At 43.9% G+C, this 27,056-nt stretch overlaps 1 protein-coding gene and 1 long non-coding RNA gene across 3 annotated transcripts; one reads left to right on the top strand and one right to left on the bottom strand.

Moving 5' to 3' along the window:
- Positions 1 to 3,337: 3,337 nt before the first annotated feature.
- On the bottom strand, positions 3,338 to 7,655 carry LOC121664873. The gene is made up of 2 exons (XR_006016160.1): positions 4,775 to 7,655; positions 3,338 to 4,538 (listed from the first exon to the last, which is right to left on the bottom strand). It is a non-coding gene; the product is annotated as an uncharacterized LOC121664873 (long non-coding RNA).
- An 803-nt stretch (positions 7,656 to 8,458) lies between these two features.
- IL7R (interleukin 7 receptor) lies at positions 8,459 to 26,007 on the top strand. Of its 2 annotated transcripts, none has more exons than XM_042028496.1 (8): positions 8,459 to 8,632; positions 13,272 to 13,410; positions 14,720 to 14,874; positions 16,468 to 16,622; positions 18,301 to 18,478; positions 19,331 to 19,421; positions 21,286 to 21,361; positions 22,818 to 26,007. In XM_042028496.1, exons 1-8 carry the CDS (start codon positions 8,542 to 8,544, stop codon positions 23,220 to 23,222), a joined length of 1,290 nt encoding a protein of 429 aa, XP_041884430.1. In that variant the 5' UTR covers positions 8,459 to 8,541; the 3' UTR covers positions 23,223 to 26,007. The 2 variants fall into 2 exon arrangements, with proteins under 2 accessions (XP_041884430.1, XP_041884429.1); XM_042028495.1 differs by having other exon boundaries at positions 8,465 to 8,632; positions 22,719 to 26,007.
- The last annotated feature ends 1,049 nt before the right edge of the window (positions 26,008 to 27,056 follow it).

Raw genomic sequence — 27,056 nt, 5'->3', positions numbered from 1 at the left:
CTGCTTTGATCAGCATGGAGAAGGAGACAGTTAAAAATGAAACAAAAAATATGCAACAAATTGTGGCAGTGCAGGTAGCTCCAGCTGCTCTGTCTCCTGAGGAAAACTCAGACAACCAGCTGTCGTAGTCAGCAACCCAAGTTTAGCATGTAACTTTGCAGTCATGGTGAGAACCCATGATTCCTTTGTTCTGCTGTTTCCATGTTTTCCCCTGATTGGTTAATGTTTGTTTTTCCCTCCTTGCTTTATGTATGAGGTCGTATATATTCATTTCCCAAGTTTAATATGTATCAGCTCTAGAAAGTTCTTTGTTCCTCGATGCCCCATTGGTTCCTTCCCTAAATCCCTCCTTTGTGTTATTTCCATTGGTTCCCTTGCACACAGCCCTGCCTCCTGTCAAGTATCCCATTTGCCGTATCCCTTATCCCCCGCCTTTCCAATCCCCACTATAAAATCCCTGGACCCTTTTCAGATCCTTGGCTTTCCATCTCCTCCCCCCCACTGTCTTCTCTCAATAAACCTTCTGCGCAGAAATTACACGGAGAGTCCCCTCTCTCTTTTGTTTTTTGTCTCTGCCTGCGTGCCTTCACACCCTGTTCAGGGAAGGCTCCCTTGGGTGAGGAGCGCACCCTCGTCTGCCTGCGCTTCTGTGTGTGTGTGCCTGCTGCAGGGCAGTCGGGTGCGGCTGGACCTCCGGCCTGTCCTTGAGCTAGCACGCAAAAACCTGACAGCAAATAATGTGTCCCTCAGGATTAGGGAGGTTGTTACAGCAGGGATTACTGTAACACAATGCACCAAACCAGGAGTCCCGTGGAAAGGAAATATATATGGACTGATTCTTGCTAGCTGTTTCAGAGATGTTTATTTCTCCAGCCGCATGGCCGGAGCTCTGCCCAGGAACTGTTCCAGTCACGGGACCAAGGGTCCTTCTGCCCGCGCAGGGAACACAAACCAACCAATGGGAACGAGGCTGAGCAGGGGCAGGGAAACCCCGTGTCTGTGCCCTCAGGGCCCCTCTCCCAGGGCTACACGGCAGGGGAGGCACCCCAACAGGAGGTGTCCACCCGGTCTACATTTTCTCCATGGCTCATCACTTTCTTGTCAGTGATTGAATAAAATTTTTTGTTCCCTGCCCTGGCAGAAGCAGGGCAAGGCATTGCCTTTTGCCTTGTGGTGGTGGTTGTGAAACCCTGCTTTGGTGGGTATGGGGAGAGAGGTTCTGCCCCTGAGCCTCACCAAAGAGAAATGTGGAGTGTGAGGAGCAGGAGGGGATGGGAGGAGTGGGAGTGAGAGAGCGAATGGGTATTTTGCAGCAGGAATGTAGACAGCCAAAAGGAGCCAGGAGCAGGCTTTAACAGAGATTAAAAGATGTTTCCCAAAGGGCACCGAGGGAAGAGTAGAGCCTCTTGCTGCGTAGCTGGGCTGAGAGCCAGACTAAAGAATGCATCTGTGTTATCCTGGACAGCCTTGAAATCTGATGGAGTTTGTGCATTTCCAAATGTGAAACCATCTCTGTGTGGCTTTTGAATGCTCTCTGTTATGACAAAATGACAGCACATCCTTGTGCCAACTCTGCCAGATGGGGTCCTGTCACAGACCTCTGAAATCAATGCCTTATCAGCATATTTCTTTTTCTTCTCGTTAACCTGGCATTTGAATGGGGAGGAAATGTGTAACTATTTTTGCCTGTTATGGAGATTTCCCTACCCCCATATTCATAATTTAAAAGGAGGATAATCTTTTAGGTAGATCACATATCTTTTCCTGTGGCTTACAGACATCAATTTAATGATATCTCAAACATTACTTCTATATAATTGGTACAACATAAATGTAATTAATTTTGAACATCTAAACATTTCAGTGCATAAAACTTGGGCCAAACCAAATCACATGAATTATATACCTCTTTGTTACCTTTGACAATATTTCTTTACAATCAGTTGTGATTTCATTTTCTTGTCTGATCTTCTCAGGTCCTCTACTTTTAAGTTGGTTTTATACCAGGGAAGAGATTTTTTAAACACATTCAAGTGTAAAAGCATTTAAATTATTAGTCTCCCTTGTGATCTTTTGTTGTCTAATGTTTATCTAATGCTCATCTGCTTAAGGTAAATGTTTTATTAAAAAAACAGTCTTAAAAATATTTTAGTGACTCTAACCTTACCAACAAAGCTATATTCAACCATGGTATATTTAACCAGTAAATTCAGTTACCCCTGTGGTTAACAGTGAGCATAGCTGTAGCTGCCTCTTCAGTGCTGCTTGCTGAGCAACTGGAAGACTGGGATGTGCTAAGATGAGCAAGGAGAAGCAAAGGGAACATATGCAGATATTCAAGGTTGCCTTCGGAAGCATGATCCACCCAAGTTGCTATCCAAGTCCTCTTCACATTCACCTAAACCGCACAAAACTTGGTTTAGAAAGCCATCACCCCCCTCAGCCCATCCCTGGAGGATTTACCTCTCCATGAGTTCTCTTTGGGAGCAGGGATGAGGACCTGGACACGGTGGGGTTGGCATCTGAGAGCTGCAGCACAAAACCCATGAAAATGGTGTAAGAGGACAAATGCTAAGAGGGTCAGCCTCTCATCAGGGCACTCAGCACAGCAGCCATCGTCCTTCCCATCCCACCTGTCCCCAGCTCCCTGGAGGCCGTGGGCACCCTGGCTTTGCCACAACACCTGCTCTTGACACCAGTTGTTTTCCCTGGAGTTTCAGTTCCCACTGTTGTTCACCTCCACAACTGCAGGAGCTACTGATGGCAGTACTCACATGCTGGACTGTGCCAGGCAGAGTGGATCCTGTGCCTGCCCAGGTGGCAAAGGGGAGCCGCAAGGAAGTGCTGCCACTCCTGGTGTGTGCACACCGTCCCTGCCTCCCTCCCTCTTATCTGGGGGTGGGGAAGCCCCACATCCAGAGCACAATAAACATAAATATTAAAAACACTATTTCAGGTTCCTCTTGCTCTTTCACAAATGCCACCAGGCTCAGCTTCCTCAAGATGATTTCTGTCCCTCTGTTCTGTTTTACAGGGGCGTGCCATCATGTTGCCTCTCTTTGCTCCTTCTCACTTTCTTCTTTGCTGAGGTCTATGCCTGTTTTTAATCTGAAGCTTATAAAAGAGTTCTGCTCTGAGTCATGAACTAGTCATATATTGGAATTGTGTCTCCTACATTCCCTTGGCATTTATTTCTGGAATGGGGTCTGCATGCAGGAAGGCTATGGTGAGGTATTAAGTATCCAAAAGCAACCACAGCTGGTGTGGACAGATCCTTAAAGAAAGAATTCAGATGAAACCAAATCAGTTTTTTGTAATTCACATTTTGAAACTCAAGGCAATTCTAAAACCAAATTCATTAAAAAGAATGAAAATACAAACCTTTAAATTAAAAGCTGCAGGGGTCAGAATGAAGCATTTTACAGAATTAAAGTACATTCACAAACTGTCTCATTGTTACCAAAATGACAAGGTTTTGGCCCAACACTGTCTGAAAAATGAGCAAGTACAGGTGCTCTCATATGGCAGATGCTCTCCTACCAGATCTCAAAAGTGAGTAATATAGCTCACAGATACTCTTTTAGACCTAAAACAAGCAATGGAGAAACAGTTTAAGCTTTCATGTCTTTATGCTTGAACTCTGGTTGTTGTAGAGGATAGCTGAAAATAATATCCTCAGCTCCCTGAAGACTTAGAAACAAGCAAGTAAATAAAAGAAGCACAGAAGTGTTAATATGACTGTTCTTGTTTCTGCTATTGCTGTATCTGTTACGTAAGGAGAGGAGAAAAAAAAAGTTCGCCTTTTTCAGCCTATCCTGTTGTTTTTTAGTCTGATCTCAGAATATATGAATGCCTCACCAAAGTGCATCTCAGTTCCTCCTGCTTTACACTTCAACCAGCAGTGGTTTTCCAGTTTATCTGTATTTTCCTCTCAGTATAACAGTCCTCTTTTTTATATGGTGCCAATTTGTGAGTCCTGGGGAAGGAAGTTCAAAGCAATTTCAAGTGGCAAAACCTCAAAGACAGTTCAAAAAAACTTTCAAAATTTTCTTCTCTTTGTCACACAGGGCTCCATTCTTCAGGACCATGAGGTGACAAACTGTGTGTCTTCCACTCTGCATTGCTCTCACACTCTGCAGACTGAAGTAATTTGGTGATAAGTGGAACACAATGTCTTGCAGAGTAAATCCATTTAATCTCAAGGGTTTTGTTCTTCACCCAAGGCTTCGAAGTATGCTCATGACTGTGTTGCCTTAATCAAGACTGGCTCCCACATGCCCCTGCTCTTGGGCCAGCAAAACACTTCTAGAGCAGCCTGAGGCTAACCCACAGACCTTCAGTGGAGGAGCTGTTGGGAGATACCTCTGCCAGGGAGAAGATACATGGAACAAGGTTTATGAAGCAGGTAAGGGCAAGAAATGTCAGGAAGCAACAAAAAAAAAAAAGAAAATTCTGGACCCTTTTTTTTTTTTTTTTAATGTAGAAGTCCTCCTCTTCACATCTGAGGCTGGATGGAAGATTTCTGGTTCCTGGCATATCTGGTTAAAAAAATAAAAGCCTAAGTGTGAAGTCTCTTTGAGCATTTACATAATACAATTTCTAATGAAACTCTATGATATAATGAGATGATTTATTAACAGCCCAGGGAACAGAGGAACCCCCATGCCTTAGAGACGGTCAAGAAGCCCAACTATGACCAACATTTGAAAAACTGCCCCCTCTCCCTGCCCCCCCCAGTCCCATGTTGGACCATGGGTACCTATGGGTATCTGACCAGGATACACCAGCTGGGCTCCTCAAACACAAGGATGTCTGTATCCTCATCCATCAGTGTACACGTCCTGTCTCCAGTGCTGCAGGCTGGGATGTGTCTGGAGGATCCACTCCACTCATCTCTCACAGAGGCTCTGGGAGTTCCCTGAACTGGAGCCTTTGAAAAGTGTTGTTAATAGAAGGAAGGGATTTACTCACGTCATCTTTCTGAACAGATACTGATAGCAGATTTAAATTTAGCATGTGTGCAGAAGCCTTCTGCAATTTTTGAAGTCAAAGCAGAATCAAAAAATACTTTCGTGTCCTCAGGAGAAAAAGAAACATGAGTGAAGAAACAGTGTAAGAGGCAAAGATAGATGCTAACTTGTGGATGACTTGCCTGGTTAGTCAATAGCTGCAACAAAAGTGATAATCCAAGAAAGCACTGGAGGATATGTAGGCCTCAGCAGAAAGTGCTGAGGGGCTGATACGCTGTATGGACAGCACACACTTACGCACCACAGGCCACTGAAAGCACTTCTTTTCACAGTCATTGAGGTTGTAACTGGGACTTTGTTAATGACTAAAAATGTAAGACGGTGTAGGATGATGCAGAAGCCCCAAAACAGAGTGTTGGGACCCAAAGATAGCTGCCATACCAGTGAAGCACAGTGAAGTACATTTTTGCTGGACCTTTAAAGGTTACCTGTTTAAACTGGAGGGGTTTTTCGTTGTGGGTTGGTTTTGTTATTGGTTTGTTGGGGGTTTTTCATGGAATCTTCAACGAGGAGGCAGAAACAGTATAAATTTAATGCAAAGTAATCCTATCTCTTTTAGCCTCTCCTGGGTAGTAACCCTTCAGCTGTCCTATGATTTAGACTCATAGATTTCATTTCGTATGCCCCAGACATTAGAGGAAGGCAACAACATGAGACAAATAGACTCAAATATCTCCTAGAAATCAAACAGCTTCTGAAGCAGAGGCGCAGAAGTAAAACAAAATGTACTTTTGCTTCAGGGTTTTCTCAATACTAGTTTTTTTTCTTTTCATTGTGGTCCCTCATTTCCCCACCCAGACAAAATGCAGTCATGACAACATGGAAATCCCCTGAGCAGCACGTCTCTGATAATAAGATTATTCATGTTCAACAAAAATATTATGTCTGAAAAGACAGACTTTTTCTTTTGGTTTGCTCCAACTGAAACAGGAAAAAAGAAAAAAGAAGAAGATCAAAGTGATAGCCCACTCAATTATAAACAAGACAAATTTAAAGTGAGAAGGTGTCATTTCTGGGTAGTGACCAATTTGCACAGGAGAGCCCTTCTTTAATGACATTTCTGGCTGAAAATGAGGTAGAAATTACCTTGAGGGTTTTTAGAATAATATGAGAGGCAAGATTATTAAGGAAAATATTGACATTCTCAAATAGTCCTTTCTAAAGCAAGCAAGGGGTAGGCCTTAGGGATGAGAAATCACCAGGACTCAATTTCACTAATTAAAATTTGCCTGCTATGTACTTTGGTCAAGCACAGAAAGCTTGTCATGAGAGATGAGGACAAATAACTGCTAACATCCCCCCAGCTGCCTCAGAAAGAGGGAGTTTCTTGAAGGGATACTGTGTGAATTTGGCAGTGACACAAACAGTCCTGTAAAAGAAGTCAAGCTCTTAAGTGAGGGTCAGTCAGCCCATTGTGGTGCCACCTCCAGTGGCTCCAAGGCCCCTGCACCGAGTCCAGCTCCTGCTTTGCGTGGGTGGCCAGGCAGGTCCCTCTCCTATTGGTGGGTGGAAGGTATCATAGAGGTCTGCTCAGCAAATATCTATCCTGCCTCACCCTGGGCTCTCTCTGAACTCAGTGGAGAGAAATAAATGCCTTTAGGGGTTTATATTCATCTTTTTAATGTCTGTGTTAGGACAAGATGAATCGTGCTCCTCCCTGGCCAGACAGAAGCGAAGCGTGGAGAGTCCTGACACAGCAATACACTCTGTAAATGCCTACACACTGGCCAAAGAGCCCAGACCCACCCTTCTGTACCTGCTGAGGCTTAGTGCACCTGCAGGGAATGCTTTGGTGGGGAGCCCAGGGGAGGTTCCACAAGGGGTCCTTGATACAGATTTTGGAGATGTCCATCTTCCAGTCAGCCTTGCTGAACTCTTGTGGAAAGGGGACCATTTCTTCCTAAAAAAACTGGGCAGGGGAGCCCAGAAACAGTGCTTGACTACCCACTGCCCCTTGCCTAGGGCAGCAAGAGACACTGCAGGACAGTCGCTGATGTCCTGGAATGAAGGACGCTTTTCTAGCTGTGAGACCTGAGCTTTCTTCACTTTGGTGAGCACTTTGAATTACTTCCTTGCAAACAAAAAAGCTGATGCAGCTTCCATATTGAGCCTCATTATTATAGTGTCATCATTTTTTCTGTTTGCTCGGGCCCTGTTACCAATTTTGCCCTCAGTTTCCTTTACACCTCCAACCTGAAGCTTTTTTTGGTGCAGCCAGGGCTGTGCCAGAGCTTGCTCTTCTGTTTCAGGCCCTCAGCTCACCTGTAGTTAGCCACATCTGTCAGCCCTGTGCACGGCCCTGCTTTACGCTCCAGTGTGCGTCGGTGTATTCAGCCACAGAAAGTGTGCAAAGGAAATATTTAACACCTCTTTATCTTTTGTTTTCCACCTTTGCTTTGTCCAAAGCCTGAAAAAATGCGAGATGTGCCACTTTGCTCTCAGGAGCCAGGTTTTGCAGGATTAGTCTTTTAAATCACAGGTTTTTCTGGGTCAGCATTGCCTGTGCAGGACTTCATAGAGTCACAGAAGGGTTTGAGGATCAGCTTGTCCCAACCCCCCTGCTATGGGCAGGGACACCTTCCACTAGGCCATGTTACTCAGAACTCCATTCAGCCTGGCCTTGAACACTTCCAGTGATGGGGCAGGCACAGTTTCTCTGGGCAACCTGTACCGGAGCTTCACCACCCTCACAGGGAAGAATTTCTTCTGTATATCCAATCTAAATCCACCCTCTTTTAATTTAAAAGCGTTGCCTCTTGTCCTGTCACTACAGGCCTTGGTAAATAATTTCTCTCCATCTTTCTTAAAAGCATCCTTTACATACTGAAAGACCATGATAAAGTGTCCCCAGAGCTTTCTCTTCTCTGGGATAACAACCCCAACTCTCTCAGCCTCTCTGTGCAGGAGATGTGTTCCAGCCCACTCCTCATCTTACTGGCTTCCTCTGGACTTGATTCAACATGTCTGTGTCCTTCTAATGTTGGGGCTGAATGGAGGGAGGGTCTCACAAGAATAAAGAAAACTGCTGGCAGTGCTGCTTTTGATGCTGGTAGTTAAAGAATAAGCAAAAGCAATCATACTTAATAGTTCATACCTGGAAGATTTTTCTCCCTTGGACCTGTGCGCCTCTCCTGGGAGCCAAGGGGATGCCAGGACTAAGCCATGCTCTTAGGGAAGCCAGCAGCACAAATCACATGAGCCGAGTCAGGAGCACAGCCCATGAAACGTGCTCCCTTTCCCAATGGGCTTTACCAGGTTTGCCCAAACGAGCTGGCGGGGCTGATCAGAACGTGCTCAGTGCTGAAGCGGGAAGCTGTTTCACAGTAAAAGCTCAGCAATTATCTTTACCTTGGCTTCCTGCCCGCTACCACCAGCCTGCTGTGCGTAGGCATGTTTACATTTCCCCTCGCTGAGGTCCCGCTGGCAGGCTGCGGGGCTGCTCGGGGCCAGCTATAAAGGAGCGGCGCGGGTTTCGCACACACCCCCACTGCACACATGCAGCGTGCTCAGGATGACACAGCCCAGTACAGTACTGAGCATTTTCGCCATGTTCCTCCACACCACTTTTGGGGAAAGTGGTTGCACCTCAGCAGACGGTGATGGTGAGTCATTTCGTCTTCATCTTTCCGCTCACGTATCATCTTGAAAATCCTCAGTTAAGAGCTCCAAAATGCAACTGTCTGGTTAAATACATTAGTGTTTTAACTTCCAGTCTCTCTTTAGTGCCAGTGCCTGAGGTGGAGCTGGGGGATACCTATTTAATTTAATCCCCTAATCTGCTGTCCTTGTAACATTCAAATCCATATGAAATAAGGGAGACCACAGCTGTATGCACAGGGCATGCAGGGCCAGACCTATTAAACCTTGTTGTAGCTAATGTTCCTGTGGGGAGTTATGCCTGGGCACAGGGATAACTTCACCCTTCTGCAGCCAGTGGTCGCTCTGAGCTGCCATTAGAGAGGAGTGATGTGCCGACTCTCCTCCAAGTAAAATGTTTTGATGTAGCTCAAACTTGTTCCAAACTGTTCCACATCAAAAGCCAAATTTTTATGTTTTCTTTAAGCAGTTTCATCAGCTGTATCTGGGATATAGTCCCAGTCTCCCTTGTAGAATGGCTGATGCAACAACTCAGCCATGGGGTTCTCACAGCTCATCACTAACAGCATTCATCCCCTACTCAGCAAATAATAATAAATTAATAACAGTTTAAATTTAGCTTTTCTGTAGGTTTTATGATCTCATTCAGAGAAGTGAAAATTATTTAGCAGCATCAAGATCAAATATAAAAACATAATAAGCAGAAATAAAACCACTGTTTCAGGCTGCCATTCCTTTTCTCAAGAGGGAGATGAAAAATTTGATTTAGAGATTCAGTCCCAAATCTGTTAAATTCTTATTTGTCTGATACTAAACAAACAGCAATGACAAGAGTGTGCACTATGCCTGAAGGACATGGGCTATCACTCAGACACTGGTAGTTTAGAGCTCCATTGTTTGGGAGCAAAAGAGTTTTCAGTTTTTAGCAGAATGGTTGTGTTCTTATGCTATGTCTCAGGGAATCTCATTTTTCCCTGGGTTTATTTTAATACATGTATCTAGACAGTTGTACATACCTATGTATGTACATAGGATATGCATGATAAGTTTTTTAATTCAGAGAAAACAGGGACTGGCTCAGAACTGCATCTAACCACCCTGTGGATTTTATTTGTCATTTATTCATACAACTGGCAGCTGCTTAGAGCCAGCTTTGGAAAGCACCTATGGTGATGAATGTTCAGTGTCACTGAAATCTTCAGGGCTTCCCAAAACCAGATATGATCAGACCTTTGCTTGCTTTCTCACTAACGCGAGTAAATCATAATTTCCTTAGACAAACAGATTAAAAAAATCCCCACTGAGCAATTAGAAGCTTTTATGATTTCTTCATCAATCTCCTGGGTTTGGCCAACAAACTAAGTAACTCGGGGTAAAATCACCCATGACGGATGTTTGACTTTCACTGTTTGCCCCTCTGACTCACTCTGCCTCCTGACAAAGTGTCCCTAGCCAACTCAGGCATGAAGTTGCCCTTACGGGCACTCATATGGGCGGACGAGGGAAGAGCTAATTGCAGCACTTGCCTCCATCTCCTCTTCTCTTCTGAGCATCAGACTGCCTCCCAGCTGCTGTCCCCCAGCCAGGCAGAAGAGGTGGAGACCCCCAAAAGGCCTCAGAGAGCTACAGACAGAGCTAAGGAGGGGCAGGCAGGGAGAGTGCAGGCAGGCACAAGAGGCTGTGGGGTCTCATGGGCAGGACACCTTCAGTGGTCCTCCTACCCACACTTGTACGGTTTGTTCAGCCCACATCTAAACTAAAACAGGTTCTGCCTGAAACACATCAGTGCTAAAGGTCTCACATTACTCTGTCCATGGAGACTGTCAGTGCTTAGTTGTGCCCTCAGTGTCACATGTTGTCGTCAGTCCTGGTGGCTTTAGAGCATAAAGCTGAAGCACGTCCTTAGCCTCTGGTAACACTCTTCATAAAGGTTCCTGAGATTCCTGCTGTGGTTTGAACCGTCCTGCTGGATGCTGCCCAAACCCAACAGAGAATAATTTCTGTGAAGGATCTGCCACGGCTGTAGCTATGAAAGCAGTTTTTATCCCACTTTAGAATCACTCCTTCCCAAGCCCTGCCTTGATTCCACCAGAGCCAGGTTCATGACTCTGCCTGGTCTAGGCTTCTCAAGGCAAATATTACAATGGCCTTGTAAATTTTTAACTGAGTGAAGAGTTCTTAGCAGTATGAGTCATGTCAGACTCACAAAAACCATTTATATAGCAAACACATTTGTGCGTGGTGGTTCTGAGGTTTAGGGCAGAAGTGAGGCTGAGACTATGTGCATACTTATGTCAGACAAAAATTAGTCAGCCCATGGAAAAACCACAGAAAAAATAGCATTTCAAGTTGCTTGCTTAACACTGTTCCTGAGGTTTAATTATCATATATTCTATGGTTATTATGTTATTTCTATGAATAAGGAACCATATAATCACAATGTGAATGTTCTAAGAGGTAAAGTCAGCTTTCCTTCCAGTGTGGCACCAGAGCTGCGCTGTATTGGTTAAACCATGAATGGCTGTTTGAACTGCAAGACTGAACTTTTTCTTTCTTTTTATTTTGCAACTAGACTGATAGAAAATTAATTATAATCTGTGTAACTTTTCAGCAAATCAGTAGTGAATAATTGCATTTTTTTTTATATAAGCCATTTATTAATAGGATGATTGTCAGGTTTTTGTGTTGATGAAAAATCCAGTATATGTAATTTGCATATATGGAGATCACCAAGCAGTCTTATACAAATGAAGATTAGTCATCCTAATCTTTAAGTTTTAGTATTGCCTTGAGCATAAAGCAAGTCCCTGGTAGTTGCAAGTAAAATGTTAAGAGAGGCTTAGAACATGACATATCTGTGCATGTCAGCTTTGGGTGTATATATCTATACAAAATATGGTACATTGTTTTTTTCTATTTTAAACAGATTCATTTCAGCTTACTTGGTATCCCTCAAATTTTGAAAACACTTACATTTTTATGTACGCACTTTTACCCACAAATATGCAACGCTATGTGGTATGTATTTCTGTACAAGTATGTCTGCCCTTATGGCACACGGCTGCACTGGACAAGACTGTCACCTCTGTGAAACTGCTGCAGGGCTTGTACCAGAGTTGGGCTGACCTCTGTGTCTCTGTCTTGAATGTGATGGTTAAATGCAGCCGATTTGTACAGGATCTGTTGTGTCTGTGTCTGTGCTGCACAGGTTCTCCCCTCAAAGCAGCAATACTGGTACAGGACACTGTATTTGTGGTCCTTCAGGGAGATCTGGGGTCCCTGAGTTATGCTGAAACGACCAGTAATAATTTCTTAGCACCAGTTGCTCATGGTGACAAATGGCCACTGAGTCTTAGCTCATGGGGGAAGAGATCTGCCCGTGGATTAGCACAGCATCAGATGCTCCTATCCCATCACAGGTGCTGGTGGCAGCAGTCCCCTTCCTAGCCTCTGCCTGCACTTCTTTTGTGTTTTTCTCTGCATTTCTGACTGACTTCTGGACTTCTTCTCTTACTCAAAATCTGACTACAGATGAGAGAGTTGACCATTATTTTCTCTGGGAGGGATTTTCCATTGGAAATTTTTCAACAGGCATTTCTCCACTCCATTTGCGAGTCTGAGTCACTGATGCCCCACGGCAGATAGCAATAGGACAAGGAGGAACAGTTTTTAACTGTGAAAAGAGAGATTTAGATTAGATGTTAGGAAGAAATTCTGTACTTAGAGGGCAGTGAAGCTCTGGAACAAGCTGCCCCAAGAAGTTGCAGATGCCCCATCCCTGAAAGTGTTCAAGGGCAGTTTGAATGAGCCCCGAGTAAACTGATCCAGTGGCTGTCATTCCTGCCCAAGGTGGGTGAAAGTAAATCATCTCTAAGATCCCTTCCAACCCAAAGCTTTCTTTGATTCCATGATTACTTTTCTCACTGCATCAGGTGCCCTACATGGCAAGGACCTGTCTGAGGAATGAGTAGCAGAGGACTGAGCAGGGGATCGAGGATAATCCCTTGACTCAGGAAAGAGGCTTATGTAATGTGACAGCTACCCTTAACCATTGGTGAAAGGAGTCAGAGGCATTCCTGCCCCTGAGATCCATTCAAGGAGTCATGACAATAACCCTTTCCCCATCCACTTGGCTATAGTGGGTGAGGTTTCATGACAGTTTCTGCCAGAGAGGATGCCTCTCAGAAGCATCAGTTTTTGCGTCACTGGCCACATACCTGCCAAGTGTGGGATTTTAGAATTACTCCCTTAGTCAAATCATGATTTTGTTATTAGTCATTGAAGCAAATTTGCAAGAAGCCATGCATTCTGGCAGAAGGTCTTATATTTCCCTCCTCAGCCCAAATTCTTGACATTTCAGAAAGCTTTTCAGTACAACCAAAATGTGGCTTAGCTTCCTCATGGCACACATATACTCTTGCAAGTGGGGGAACTTCATCCTGGCATGCAGGGAGAGCAACCTTGAAAGGTGCAAACGGCTTTTAACTTCATTTTGGACAAGGTTTCTTTGCTTCTTACAAAACAGGTGGGTTGATCCTCTTTCTTTCAGGCAACCACATGAAGAAAAAGCATCCCATACAATGGAGTTGCCAATCAATACACTCACAGGTCTACTTCAGTAACAATTTGTGAATATCTCCTTAGGGACCCTCGGGGATGATGAGCCAGACAATTTTGACATTGATTGCTTCAGCCAGCTGGAAATTAAGGACTCCTTTAGCAGCCTGACCTGCAATTTCACCGAGCTGCCTCCTTACAACACTAACTATACCCTGTCTCTGTGGTAAGTGCTGTCAGTCTGTCCCTCAGTAAACACCCGGGAAGGGAAATGCTGAGCACTAGTGAGTCATGTTGCCACATGCAAGGAAACAGGGGCAACAAAGCTAGACAAAATCCTGCTTCAGAGTGTCTTGCCAAGTTTGACTACTATATTCAGCAAAGGAGAAGCTTCTCATTGAAGCAGAACATAGCCACCTAATGAGAAAAAGAAAGCTGGAAGGATTTTTAAAGAGGACTATAATGTCTCCAATAGTTCTGATCTTGCCTCTGTGGCTCCAGAACACAACAATATGGATGTAGCCCAGCATGAACAGAGAACTTTTTACTTTAAATTAAATAGTATTTTAAAAAACTATTTTTGAAGACAGAGATCCTTGCCACAGAAAATTCTTTAGCAGAAGGTTCATTTTCCACATCAGAGAAAATGCCTTTATCTAGGTTAAGACAAAAATTCAGGTATTGCCTTTGCACACACAGACATGCAAGAAATACACTAGAACAAGTACACAAACCCCCAACAGCTACCAAACACATCAGTCATCTCCACTTCCTATCAAGGCTGTGAAACTCTTTCCACCTTTTCTTTTCACTGTTGCACCAAGCTGAAAATCAAATTTTGTTTCTTGAGCATACTGATGCTTTTCTCTTTTTCTGTTTTTCCTGAAACTCAAAGTTATGTGGCAGCCAAAAAAAGAAGTGGATATTTTTTTAAAAAATCTTTATATACTAATCACTAAGTATTTCCTTTTTTTCCTCATAGTTTATTAGAATTTTTCTATTTTCATGGGACTTATTATAGGTTTTGACTGAAGTTTTATGGCAGTTCTCAAACATGAGAGCCACAGAAATGGAAAAAAAAGTTCTGAAACTGCCATGTGATTCCTTCATGGCCAGGCTGACTGTTGACCCTCATTTGCTACCACTTAAGTCAGTGAGGAATTTCTCTTATCTTCAAAGAGCGTCAAAACCTATTGCCCTGTACTTAAAAATAGCAGCAGTAAGGTAGTTTTTAAAGGTACAAATGTTTTAACACATATACCTCCAATTAAATAATTGCACTTTTTTCTCCATGACATGGAGAGCTCCATGATGCTTAATGTGATTCACATCTCTTTATTTTTGTGCTCAAAGACCAGAAGGAAAAACACTATCAGTCTCTCAAACTCCTTATTTGCATTGCATTATTTCTTATTTCACATGGAGTCCCACTTCAGAGAAAGTGAAATCAGCAAGCAGGATTCATCCTTTGTGGTAAGTAGTCAAGTTATAATAAGGCTGAGAAGAAATTAATGTTGTGTCACTTTGGCCAACAGTACCAAGGAAGACAACAATTACGCCTGCTCCAACATGAAGAAACAGGAAGATGCATTCTTCTTACAGTTCAATGATATACTCTCAAACAGAGATGTTTGCATGTACTCTGAGACAAAGAGAAGGGTCTGCAGGAGTCTGGTTGTAACTGACATTGGTGAGACACATAACATTTTGGATGTTTTTGAGTTATAGGGGTTACTGGGGAAAAAATAGCCCAGCAGAAAGCCTAAGTGCCAATTTGGATGACGTAGAGGCACCATAAAATAGTGTCTTAGCAGGATGTGTAGCCTGGACTGGGGTGTTACCAGGCTGTGGTGTTTCAAAGCCAAACATGATTAACCTCCATTCAAAATGCGTAGCTGAATTCTGGCTTATTGTGACAATCTGCCCAGACTGGGACACAGACTGAATCCCATCCATGGCTGAAGCAGGTGTTCCTGTGTATGGATGAACTGTCAAGCAGGGACATTTTGTTCATCTCTGACTGGGGACAATGCAGTTTAGGGACTGGCCACCCCATGGACAGCATGAGCCCAGTAGCACTGGGAACACAAGGTTGCAAGATCTCACTTCACATCGTGGTGTATCCTGTAGTCTGAAGAAGGTGCATCCTGCACTGATGACTGTGAACAGGCCAGTCAAAGACACACCAGGGACCTGCCTGAGCCAGGGAATAGGAGACTCCAGGGGAAGAGGGCATCCACAGAACCTACTGTTCTTGGTAACCAGTCTCATTCAAAGGTGGCAGAAAAGCCTATGTAGGACAGATTCTTCTCTGTTCTTCTCTGGTGCCACATTGCTTTGTCTCATGTTGGCAGTAGGCACTGCAACATCCCTCTGTTGTGAAGCATTTCTGCCACAGTCCAGTAGTTTTGTAATAACCTTACACTACCTTTCAGTTTACAAGGGAACCTGAACCATCTCTGGCAGTCACTACTCTAAAAACTGTGGAAGGACTAAGTGTTTAGGGGTTGTAGAAGGAGTGAGAACAATTTATAGCTAAATGTGTTATCCAGAGAGGAGAGAGGTGTGGGCTGTCTGTTGTTGTGAGAGTTGATGTACTTACACACGGTGAATTCAGGAAACCTCAGTGTCACAGCCACAAGTCCCTGCAGGTCTCAAGCACATCCAGCTGAGGCTCAGCTTGGGGAGAGCCCTGACGGCTGCATTTCAGATTTGATGTACTTGCACGGATAGTCTTTGGCACAGTCTCCTGCAGACCAGGTCAGGTGTGGGCTCATAGCAATGGTCTAGAGCCACAGCCCCCTCTGCTCTATCTATCACTGTCAGACTTTGTCCCTTCCTCTGTCCCACTGCCCTGACAGCCAGCCTCAGTGGTACCTGAGCCCAGTTTGTTTCCCAGTGCCTTCTCCCAGATGGGTTTTGCCAGGAGACCTCCATCGCAGAGCACTAGCTAGAGGGACTGAATTTCAGGCTTTCAAGCTGCCACAGGGGTGGACATGCTCAGGAATTGCTTTCCAAGACTAAATGCCTTATCCCTCACAGGCACCTCCCCTGCTGGTCAAACTTCTCTAGCATAACAAAACCAAGCCCCTCTCAGGATCAGGGTGTAAGGATGAGCTGAGATTCAGCATGAGGATTGCCCAGCTCAGGACAGATCTTGCTCAAGATAGGTCACCCTGCAGGGCTGTAACTTGAAGTAGACTTTTTTTACATTTCAAAGCCTGTTTATTTTCTAGTACCATTATTCTGCTCCTGTTATATACTGGTTTGTTGTCATTTGCAGTTAAGCCCGAAGTTCCTTTCGCTATAAACATCACATATGAAAGGGAGGCAAATGAGTATCTTATTCGTTACTGTACACCACACTCAAGGAAGAAATACTTAAAGGACAAATTAGTACACCAAGTAGCCTATCGGCAGAAAGAAGGTACTTGGAAGGTAAGTGGTGATGTACTGGTGTGCTTGCACTAATTTCCAAAATTAAGCATTATGATAATTACCTGTACCATGCAAAAATGGTCACATCTGCACTTCTGCAGATCTCCATCTGAAAATTTGGAAAGGTGCAATATTTGGTATTTGGATATTTCATCAGTCAAAAGAGGTTTCCTTCATTTGAGTGGGAAGAGAAGACATAATATGTTGAACCATTCTAAGTTTGCTCTTTGCTACGGTGATTTTGCTGTTTTTTTCTGTGCTCATCAGTCAGCAAAATGTGTGACCTCTTTACTTATTTAGCAAGTTTTCTCAAGTCTCCTTTTTCTCTCAGTCCTTCCAGGCTTCCAGTGCAGCCCTGCAGGCTATCTGAGGCTGCAGCTGCCTGTGACCTGGGTCTGATTCGGGCTGCCCAGCCACAGGGATCTCTGTGTCCTCTGTCACCAGGGCAGCCATGCAAAAGCTAGTCACGATGTTTGAAAGCCTGGACTACACCTGGGTTTTACAGAGGGAACACAGTGTTGTCCACAAAAATCAGATTATTTACCTGAAGTGCACCAACCCAGTAATTACACACTTGAAAGAGACATTGATTGTTCCAGCCTGGGTGCTCAGTGGTATTCCACAAATCAAGCACACCAGCTGCAGAAACTTTTTCCTATTTATACATTTTAGCAAACAAACTAATTAGTGTTTGTTGGCTACAAGGTACATAGTTCTCTTATTAATTAGTGTTCTAACAGTTAATGATTCTCTCATGCCTCATGCTAATTAGCCCGCAGGCTCAGTTTTGTCTTCTCTTGAGTTAGTGGCTCTTGTGATCTGGTGGGCCATGAGTCAGCAGTCGTGATCTGCTCCTGCCAGAATTACCTTCTACGCAGTCTGAGCTGATTCAGCACAGTCACTGAGTTGTTTTTATTTGTTTCTTCCTTATCTTGGGGGTTCTGCCAAATGTCCTCTATTATGGCCCATAAATTCTGCACACTTTGTGTCCATTACCAGTGCTACATCCTTCTTCCCAAGCTTTGTTAACCTCCCCCAGGTCTCAGATCATCAAAGCATGCCAAGACCCAAACCTTAACAAGGCAATTCTACCCACAAGTAATTTTTTTTCGAACAGCTGGACATCACTTGCTTATTAACTGCTCTCTATTTCACAGATTAAATCTCCCTCCTTGTTGAGTAGGCTTGAAAATATACAAAGATCAAACATCAAAGAACTCAAGGGTAAAAAAATGGACTCAGGCAGCCAAATACATTGAAATGGAGAGCACTGGAGCTGCACTGCAGGATTTCAGCTCCTTCCCTGTAACTGCCCTTTCAGACATTGTCTTTTTATGCTGCAGAAATGTATTTTTTCCGGACCTCTCTTCTGAGCCTTTCCAGGGAAGTATATATTTCCTACTGCAGTGTCAGCTGCTGCAAAGCACAGTTAATACTTGCAGCTGTTCTCCAAAAAGCCTTTACCCGGCATTTGTCTCTCTTCTCAATACTATCTGGACTATGCCTCTGTTTAACTAGGCTGATGCCCTGATAAGCACCTGTGTCATAGCTAGAGAGATGGAGTAAAGAGCACAGCATTTCAGGGATGCACCTGATCTCACATATTTTGCTGAACTCGAGGATAATTCTCCACTGTCTGCTGGAAAAATAACTGGATTTTGTGTGTGTGTGTGTTTAGACAATAGAGTCACCATACCTTCAGATAAAATTGCTGGGGAGAAACCTTGAAAGTGAAGCATCGTATGAGGTGAAAGTACGTTCTCAGCCTGACGGAGATTATTTTAAGGGCACATGGAGTGAATGGAGCACTTCCAAGAGCTTCAAGACAAAAAGAGAGCATGACTCAATGGAGAGCTGTAAGTGCTGAAAACACTTTAGTCCACCTGGAGGAAAGCAGAGCTGGGGGCCTGGGCTCCCTGACCAGTGTCAGCAGCAGCAGGGATGAGAGATTGGGGAGGGAAGAGCCCACAGCCACAGCAGGGTCAGTCCTCACAGACACAGGCACTCCAAGGAGGTGACTCACAGAACAGCTGGATTGCACTGGTCTGGGGCTGGCTCTCCATGAAAATTTAAATCTCTCTGGAGGGCAATAAGGTCAGAGGAAATGCTGCTATGAGAGCATGAGGGCGTGGGTGCAGAGGGAGATGAAGGCTGACTCACTGCTTGCTGCTGGCTGGCTTACAAGGAGAAGGAAGAGCTTGCACCAGGCATTTTGGGTAAGGCACAAGGAGCTGTGAAACATAAACCATTTCAGTAGCCTGGGTTTGTGTGTGAATGTGGCACTTGAATCACAAATGCAACACAGGATAAAATCTCATCACTGCACATGAATAATATTTGTGGTGCTTGGGTCCCTTCAGTCCCCAGGGGCACCTCAGCATTACCTGTGTTAGAAGTCATCTCTGTACTGCTGTGAGGACACAGTGAGTGCTGGTTTCAACGCACTGGAGGTGACAGCACATTTCAAGCTGCTTTAATCCAGTCTGTGAACCCAGCTAAAAACTCAGCCAAGTGCTGATGCTCTGGCAGCCTGTCTTTTACCTCCTTCACAGAGGCAGGAGAAATGAGCCATTGCACCAGCCCAGTGACAAGCAAGTGCAATGCTTGGTGTTAATTCCTAATTTATCGTCTGAAAAGACATCACAGTTGTGGTGGCTTAACAGTGAGACATTTACATGCATTGGCTCATGTTCTTTGTTTTCCTTTAGATAGCACTGTGGCCATGATTATATTCTCCATCCTGGGATTCATACTGTCTATTGTTATGATTGCACTGATCGTAATTTTTTGGGAAAACAGGTAATCTCTTTGTATCAGAAAAGGTATTGGAACCCAATACTGTTCTGACAGTCTTATTGCTTTCCCTGTTATACTTGTGAACTATTCTCTCTCCATCTCTGGAGTTCTGTATCAAGCTGATGGTAAGCAAATGGGCAATACAAGAGACAGTGTTGGCAGGCAGAAGATGACCTGCCACTTGGAGCAGTTTTCAGTCTTGGGCTCAAAACATTGGGACCTTTGGCGAGCCAAAGTCACCACAAAATGCTTACAAACTCAGTGTCCCACTGGAGGCAAATTTGGCTCACAAACTTCAACCAAAATCCAGAAAAGAAAGGGACCTGTGGGTTTCGGTGAAGTCCCAAGAAGTGTGGAAACAGCATTCCAGAGTGATGACCTCTTTCCCTTTCACAGGCTAAGTCAGAGGGGTGTTTGCTCTGCAGTACTTTCAGAAGCAGCAGGGCAGAGCCCTCTGCAACAGAGGCTTGATGGTGTCAGACACCAGCCTGGCCAAATCCAGCCAGTCATGAGGTGAGATCAGGCAGAAGTGGGACTAGGGATACATTCATTACCAAAGCAGTCATTGGTCTGCATTAGGGTTTTTTCATATATTTGCTACACAGCAGTAGATAGATAACTGTAGGTATGTTTTTAATGACATGGCTCACTAGAGCTGACAAGCTTATGAAAATGAACAGATATGTAGATAATCTTATGAAACTAGGATCTGATGGGAAAAAATCCAAGTTTAACAATAGAAGATGTACCCCTTGTAAGACAGAAAGCCCAGAACTGTTCAATGACATTCAGAGCAGCCTGTCCATGACACCCAGATCAAGAGAGGTAGCTGTGTGTGAGCTGCTTTTTTGGGACAACGCTTGGGCTGTGCTAACTCCAGAGTTACACATGGGGATTACCTGGCAATGTTAAACATGGGGATTACCTGGCTAGTGCTAGTTGACCTCAGCCAACCCATGCCACAAACAATTTTAATAATGGAACATTTTAGACCACTGGAGTTATCTGCCCTGGTGCTACTTTGTTCACAAGTATAGAGATAACTTGAGATTTCTAGTTCTTGTGTTTTACTGTTGCTGGGAACCTGCAGTTCTCTAACTTTTCTACAAGTATTGCTTATAGAAAACTGCAGCAAAAACAGCTCAGACTTTTTGATCCCAGATATTTCCATTTTAAAAAGAAGAGGGATTTATACATGTGTGTGTATATACAGCCAAACAGACACATAAATAAAATGAAATGCATATTCATATACATGTAGAATTATATTTCTATCAATGCAATGATTGAATATCAGTTGGACAATATTCTCTAGATGCATCACAGCTGAGGGTAGCAGGCAGCACAGCATGAGCACTTTGCTAATCAAGGCAGTAAAAATGAGACCTGTGGAAGGTTACAGGACAGATGTCTGAAGCCCAAATTCCTGGCCAAGGAATGGGACAATATGTCATTCTTTGAATTAATTTAACACACAGAAGCAAGTGTCAGAAAATTTCCACTTTAACCACAGCATCTTCTTGCGCTTGCAGAAACCAGTTTCATCATGCAGAACCCTGTTAACACAGCCAGATGAAAACAAGCAAAAAGCTCTTTGCCAGCATAATTTGCTGCCTTTCCAGTACTTAGTGAAGTGTCTTCTTTTGACTGTAACAATTTGTGTACTCAAAAGAAGAATGACTTTTTGGTGACCTTTACAACTCCTTTTCTCTTCTCTGTTTTATTCTGAGACTTCTCTGTCTTTATTCTGGGTAATCTCAGCTAGCCCTAAGGCTTTGTGAGAACTTGTACAAATGATGCAAAATGAACCTCTGATACCTCAACACAGCCCTCTTATGCTGCTTTTTGTCTATCGTTGCTGTTTCAGGATCAAGCCTGCTGTATGGCCAAACCTTCCTGACCACAAAAAAACCCTGGAGCAACTATGCAGGAAGCCAAAAAACGTATGTTCTTCCTCTGTTCTTTCCACCTGAGTATAGATTCTTGGGGACAAAACTAATGCTCATGAGAGGCACTATGTACATTTTCTGCATGAACTAGGACATGTTTCAGAAATTCTACATTTCACTGAAGAGAGCCCACATTTTCTCATGCAGATGTCAGCCAAGGGTATGGAAATAACACACAATTGAACTGGTGCCTGAGGTTTGACTTGTGCAAAGTAACTACAGAGGTCTTGTGAAGTTGACGTATGAAGAAAGGCTGAGGGAATTAAGATTGTTTATAGAAGAAAAAGAAGCTCAGGATGGGGAATACTACCTACTATACTTCCAATACCTAAGGTGTATGTAGAGAGCTGGGGGAGGTGCTCTCACCACAAGGCTGTATGGTGACAGGACCAGAGGCAACAAGCATGTGTCGCTTCAGGGCAAACTTCTTCTGGATATGAGGAAAGAATCTTCCTTGTAAAAATAATTTAAAATTGTGTAGCCTGCCCAAAGACAAAGTAGGCTCTCCTTTGGGAAAATGTTTAAGGCTTGTCTTCATGGAGCCCTGAATAGCCTAATCCAGGTCCTGCTTCTGGCAGAATGTTGGACTCCACAGCTCCTTTCCAACCAAGATGCTTTGGTGATTTGATGAAACTGTGATCATGGGTCTGGATGGGGAACTTTCGCTAGCATCCCTGGTGATGTCCGTGCACCCTGACCTGGCCAGCAGCATTGTTCATACATCATGCAGTATATGAACTGCTTTGCCAGTTAAAAGCCAGATGGACAAAGGCTAAAAACCATAAGATGTGGGCTTAACTTGTTGTCTTAAAACTATATACCTAGTTCATTTTTTTTCACAAAGAAAGTAATTAGTGCTGTTCACTCCAGGTACATTATTAGCATGTTCTTTATTTAATAGGAGACCTAACACAGCTCTCCCAGCCCCTGGGCTCCCCAGTTCAGGGATTCCTAATATGTTTCAGAAAGTCATTGCAAATTTTTACTTCCCTTGCTGCTAACTTAGGAAGGTAAAACTGAAAGAAACCACTTGGGTGGGCACACTCCTTCCTGTGAAATGGCAGGCATGGTGTCTCAGAAGAGTCCCTGAAACATTGTATAGAGCATAAAACACTCTCCAGGGGTACTGCCCAGAGGAGGACACAGGATAGATCCAAGTTAATAGGGAAAGGGATTTTCAGCCATATGATAGCTTATTCTGTGCTAACCTATTGTTCAGCCTGCTCAGGGTTACCTCTAGAGTTAAAGAAATAATAAACACCCTTCTAAAATCAAATAAATTATCAAAGAACCTTTTCTCTTAAGCTACTACCCACTTTTGACTAATTGTGCTGTTCCCTTTGCCACACAGAATTTTGACATAAGCTTTAACCCAGACAGTTTTGGTTATGTTCATATCCATAAAGTGGATGGCCTTTGGGCAAAAGCTGAACTGGAAAATTTTCTTCAGCCATCAACTGCTCCAGAGACAAGCATTCAAGAAAAATTCAGGAGTGGATCAGACCTGAAGGTGATCCCTGCAATGGCAGACAAAAACAACCTAAACCCACCCATGTCTTATGGAGGAGTCTGGCCAGCTGAAGCCCTGCACAGGCTCCTGGGCACCAACCAGTTTGCAGTCACCGAGGGCAGCTGCAGCTCCAGCACCTACGAGGTTTGCCACAGCAACAGGGTGCCTCTGCACAATGATGGTTTCAACCTTTTCTCCACACCTTCCCTGGATCCTTCTGGCCAGACCCATCCAGAGCCCCTAAATGATGACACCATCTCCCAGATGCTGCCTAACAGTGACATGAGATCACCAAACAATGAGGAAGCCTATGTCACAATGTCCAACTTCTACAAAATTCAGTAAATCTCACAAGAATTACAGAATGTCTTTTTTTCTCCAACACAAGCAGGATGCTGAAGCCTTCTTGTTTTGTTTCCCTATATCCTGTGAGTTCCCACCTCCCTCACACACTCTGCTCACAGTGAAATGCTATACCTGCAAGGAAGTGGGTTCTCCTACATTCCAGTGAGAAGGAGCCTATCTTGGCACTCAGTATGCTGCTAGCAGTCTCACCGCAGCAGAAATTGAATTTTGATTTTGATCTTCAAATGTGATTAATCCAGAGCAGTGACAATGCAGTCCCAGCTGAGGATCACAGCATGTCTCAAAGAAGTTAATGAACTCTTTTGTTACCCTCTTGGTTACAGAATTAAGCTCTTATTAATGCCCTAGCAAGAAATATGGCAATAAATTCCACTTAAATAGAGCCCAATCTCTTCTAAACACTGGTGGGTCAAGACTAACTCCCCCCCAGTCAGTCTAAGTCCATGAGTTTGCAAAAAGACAGTAAATTAGAGTTGCTATTCAGCATTAGGTGCCTGGGGATTCACAAGCCTGAGCACCACAATGAGTGGCAGCTGAGTGCCCAGCAAAAACTTTACACTTTAGGGAGATATTTCCTGAGATGGATTTAAATTTCTGAGGGTTTTTTGTGAGACACAAATTAAAACAAAGCAAACCCTAAATGCCACTACTTTTTGCTATTGGTAGAGATCTGCACTTAAGCCAGTTAGAGGATCCACAGGTACTTCTGCTAATATTCAGTATTTCATGTACAAACTGTGTGAAGCAAAGTCCTTTCTCTTCCTAGAAGCTGAATTAGGGCTGTAAATTGCATGATGCTGTCTTTTTCTGCAGCTCTTATGCAAGCATTAGTGTAGCTTAAGTGCTTTCCAGGCCAGAGGCTGGGCTGACCATGTTTATTGACTAGCATTATTCCCAATGGCTGTGACTGCACACAAATACTATGAATTTGGACAGGCCATGTTCTTAAGCAACATCCAACATAGGAAGATAGATGGAATGTCGTGGATCCTGCCAGTGATCACAAGTCCTAATTCCTTTTTTTTAAAGCAACTTATAATTTGCCAGGAGATGTTTTTGGTTTGTTGGGGTTCTTTCTTTTAAATGTTATTTTATTTTTAAGTTTTTTAATTTTTTGGCATTGTGACTTTTTTTTCTTCATGGTATTACATTTATTATTTTTTTTTACATTATGGCTGAGCCACTTCACACCCTCCTTGGATGCTACACATTCTGGAGCACACACTTGGAGATAAAGCTGCTACAGCCACATGGTTGCATGACAGTAGAGCAATGTGGCCATGGGACATCCAAGCTGCTTTGTTGCACTCTGGAATTGGGGTTCACCTCACTGTGCAGTCTCAGTTCCTCTAGGTCTATGAAATTCTCCTTTACCTATTTGTATTCACATTCCCAGAGTCTAAGGGTGAAAAGAGTCCTCTATCATCCTCAGAGATGCTCGGATTTGTTCTGACTGCTAACAGCCACAGAGATGTTGAAAAACCTCAGTTGTTTCCATCTGCCTCTGCCAAGCCAGCTTTGTGCCAGGAGACCAGCAGAATGAATCAGATCACTGAAAATCTCCTGTGGCCTAGTTTCAAGAATATATGGCAAAGACTGGGGCTTGCATTAAATTCAGTTGCTTGAATCAGAATTTTATGCTGCAGGAGAGAGTACAAGCCAAACAGCAATTCTGGACCATGTCAAGCCAAAACCAGCCCTCACAAGACAGCACTCCACCTCCTCCACCTCCACCCAGCGCCAGGGAAACCTTCAAGTGGGGAGAACCTAACAGTTACTGTGTGCAAAGGGGCCTTGGATTTGGCTCAAGGCATTCCAGTGAGATTTTACAGAATAGTTTTTATTGCCGTTTATTGCCAAATGAAGCATTAATTGATGCAGAAAAAAAAGACCAAAGCCCTGGGCATTCATTTGCTTTATAGTGCTTGTATTTCCTTTCAAAAAGAGCTGCTGATAATGCTTATACTGTGAGAACTTGCACAGTGTGAGTGTAGATACAGACAGACTATACTGTAACAATACCTTCTTCCAGTGACACAGTGACAAACAAAAAGGGGATAGAGGAAGAAGCAAAAGCGCATCAGGAAAATCCTCTGCAGTATGTGCTATGCTTCCTTCAATTTTTGTAATTCTGTAATTCTGTAACAGATTTGTTGGATGTATGCAGATATAACCACTTTCAGCTTTGTTTTGGGAAAAAAAAATAAAGACAAATATGCACTAAAGCCAGAAACACCACAAGCACTTCCTGTCTATGGCCAAGTTATATATAGTCCATATATGAAGATACAGCCATGGCTATGTCTGGACAATCTGTCAAGTAGTTTCCTTATTCTACATGACAGCTTCTCCTGAGCTGTTCACAAATTCCCATCTGCCTCAGTATGCACATAGGAGTATTGCTCAGCTTTCACACACTCCTTGCACTTCCTTTAGTTCAGCACAACTTTCCTTCTTCCCCTTTCTGCCTCCAGTGCTCTTACTCAGCTGCACTCCCAGATGCAGCTTGGTGACACTGGTTTCTCTGTAGCTGCTTTATGACACAGTGCCTGGAGCTGCCTGCTCCTTTCTGCCCTGTGCCCACTGGGGTCTGGCCCCTCTCCTGCAGTTGTGGTACCACACAGACACCCTCCCATCTTTGCTTCTCCCCTTATGTCTGTGCAGCTCATGCAAATGCCTCCTAGCTCTATGAGTTCTCCTCTCCTGCACTATGCAAACGTCTCCTAGCTATACACAAATAAACTTAGACTTTTATCAGTTATCACAATGAGTCACGGTCTAATTCTAATGACGCTGAAAAATGCTAATTACATCTCAAGGCAATAGTCATCCCTGGCTTAAAGCGTTAGTTTGTTTGCCATGTCTCCTCCCCTTGTGAACATCCATTAGACAAGCTGAAAAAACACACACAAATGCTGTGTGTGTCAGTGGGGCAGCAGAAGGTCAGCTAAGTGTGGGGAGGCAGGAGGACTGCTGCTGCCAGGGTGGAGGGATGGCTAAAATCCCTGTGATGTGCAGTGAAGTCTGGGATATGAAATAAATGGTGAATAGGTGGCCTGACAATCGCTGCTGCGGGCACACATGGCTGAATTCAGGGCAGTTTTTGGCAGGCAGAAGCTGACCATGAAACCACTTCTTCTGGAAGCAAGGGACCTGGTGATGCAGGCAGGGCATTTCTGCAGGGCAGGAGTACAGCCCATTTTCAGCTTCTTTCCAGTAGTGTTTATTGATTTGAATGTCTGTATTTGTACGGTAATACTGCAGTGCTGCAGCCTGGGGGGAGCAGCAGTTGGATTTTAGTCAATACACTTTTGAGTCAAGCTAGTTATCTCTGTGGTTGAGGGGTTTCTAAAGCTATCATTAAAAAACAGCTAAAATGTGGCATACAGAAGACTTACCATCTTTGTGAAGAATTATTTTAGTTAAACACCTCATTACTGCAATTATGAAGCCACTCAAATTATCACTCCTGTGTGTCACAGAGCATTGGTAAAACAAATCTAATGTACAGACACACAAGAAAACAACTGATGATGCCAGAAAACGCAATTGCTGAATTATACCGACTGTCTCATCCCTTGCTCATGCGGCAGCTCCAGGTTTCAGTCAGGATGGCTTTCCTTGGCTGCTAAGCGCCACCTGCTGAAACACGAAGCCACAAGTCGGAGGCCAGCACTTGCTGGTGCCATCACATTGTGCAGCTCCAAAAGTGTTGCTCACATGGGAGCTGGGGGAAAAATCAAGCCCACAACAAACTAAGCAGCGTTTCACTTGTTTATAGTCTATGGCCCCAAAGAAGATTGGGCAAGTGAA

Source organism: Corvus kubaryi, unplaced genomic scaffold (assembly GCF_017639235.1).
Source record: "Corvus kubaryi isolate FWS band 111438036 unplaced genomic scaffold, C.kubaryi_AGA036_p1.0 37308, whole genome shotgun sequence".
NCBI classification, from domain to species: domain Eukaryota; kingdom Metazoa; phylum Chordata; class Aves; order Passeriformes; family Corvidae; genus Corvus; species Corvus kubaryi.
The sequence above is the reverse complement of the archived record's forward strand: the minus strand, read 5'-3'. Positions and strand labels throughout refer to the sequence as shown.

Coding starts and splice junctions, on each gene's coding strand:
- IL7R (XM_042028495.1), top strand. CDS start 8,542: ATGACACAGCCCAGTACAGTACTGAGCATTTTCGCCATGTTCCTCCAC. Junction 8,633..13,271: donor CACCTCAGCAGACGGTGATG/GTGAGTCATTTC, acceptor ATATCTCCTTAG/GGACCCTCGGGGATGATGAG. Junction 21,362..22,718: donor TATGCAGGAAGCCAAAAAAC/GTATGTTCTTCC, acceptor TTTGCCACACAG/AATTTTGACATAAGCTTTAA.